Consider the following 863-nt stretch of genomic DNA (forward strand, 5'->3'; position numbering starts at 1 on the left):
CTGCTCGCCAAAACTGGCCCTTACCTTGAAATCAAGCAAACAAAAATCCTCCTCCCCTCCCCCCCCCTCGAAGTGTGTGGAGGGCTCTTGCTTTGGGGTTGGCTTTTTTTGTGTCTGTGAAGTTTTGTCTTTCTCCACTTAATTTTTCCAAGAGGAGGGGAAATCGCTCACTGGTAAATAAAAGGAAACCAATCCGGCAGTGGATTTTCCATCATTTAGGGCTTGGGATAAGCCGTGGCTCCCACAGTGCGTTTAGTGATAAAATAAGAGGATAATCATTGTATAAAGTAGTAACAAAAACCCAAACCTTGGGCTTTTCTCCTTGGGCTGACAAGCATAATTTGGGAAAGGGCAAGTCTGAACGAGTGAAGGATAGGCATTAGGATATAAAGTGAGAGGCCTTTACCGGTGCTGCAAGACACTTCTTTCAGTAGCATTTGTAATCTGTTAAGAGGCTGCTTATCCTAATGTCAATTAATGGTGAAATTTACATTTATTATTGAATGACATCTGCACTCTTTCAGAAACCTGAGCTGGAAGTAGCTGTGAAATGCATTAACAAGAAGAACCTTGCAAAATCTCAAACTCTGCTGGGCAAGGAAATAAAAATACTTAAGGTAAAAGTAGACTGACTTGTTTTCTTCACTCTTTGTTCTGTATGTCCTTTGTTGCTCCTAGCTTATGGTCTTTGTTTTACTTTTTCTAGGAATTGAAACATGAAAACATCGTTGCCTTGTATGACTTCCAGGTAAATACATTCAATAATGGCAAAGCACTCTGGATTTGGGAGAGGTTGAATGGAGTTTGTGGAATTTCAGTTTTTAGCAGATGTTTGTAATCAAACGTGTATTCGCGGGGGGGGG

General features: G+C 41.0%; 1 protein-coding gene across 1 annotated transcript in view; it reads left to right on the forward strand.

Moving 5' to 3' along the window:
- Positions 1-503: 503 nt before the first annotated feature.
- Positions 504-863, forward strand: part of ULK1 (unc-51 like autophagy activating kinase 1) — a 79,987-nt gene continuing 79,627 nt past the window's right edge. The window contains exons 1-2 of the mRNA XM_009574698.1: positions 504-617; positions 707-748. Coding sequence (XP_009572993.1) covers positions 504-617; positions 707-748 — 156 coding nt within the window. The remainder of the gene's footprint in view (positions 618-706; positions 749-863) is intronic.

Source organism: Fulmarus glacialis, unplaced genomic scaffold (genome assembly GCF_000690835.1).
Source record: "Fulmarus glacialis isolate BGI_N327 unplaced genomic scaffold, ASM69083v1 scaffold11623, whole genome shotgun sequence".
NCBI lineage: Eukaryota > Metazoa > Chordata > Aves > Procellariiformes > Procellariidae > Fulmarus > Fulmarus glacialis.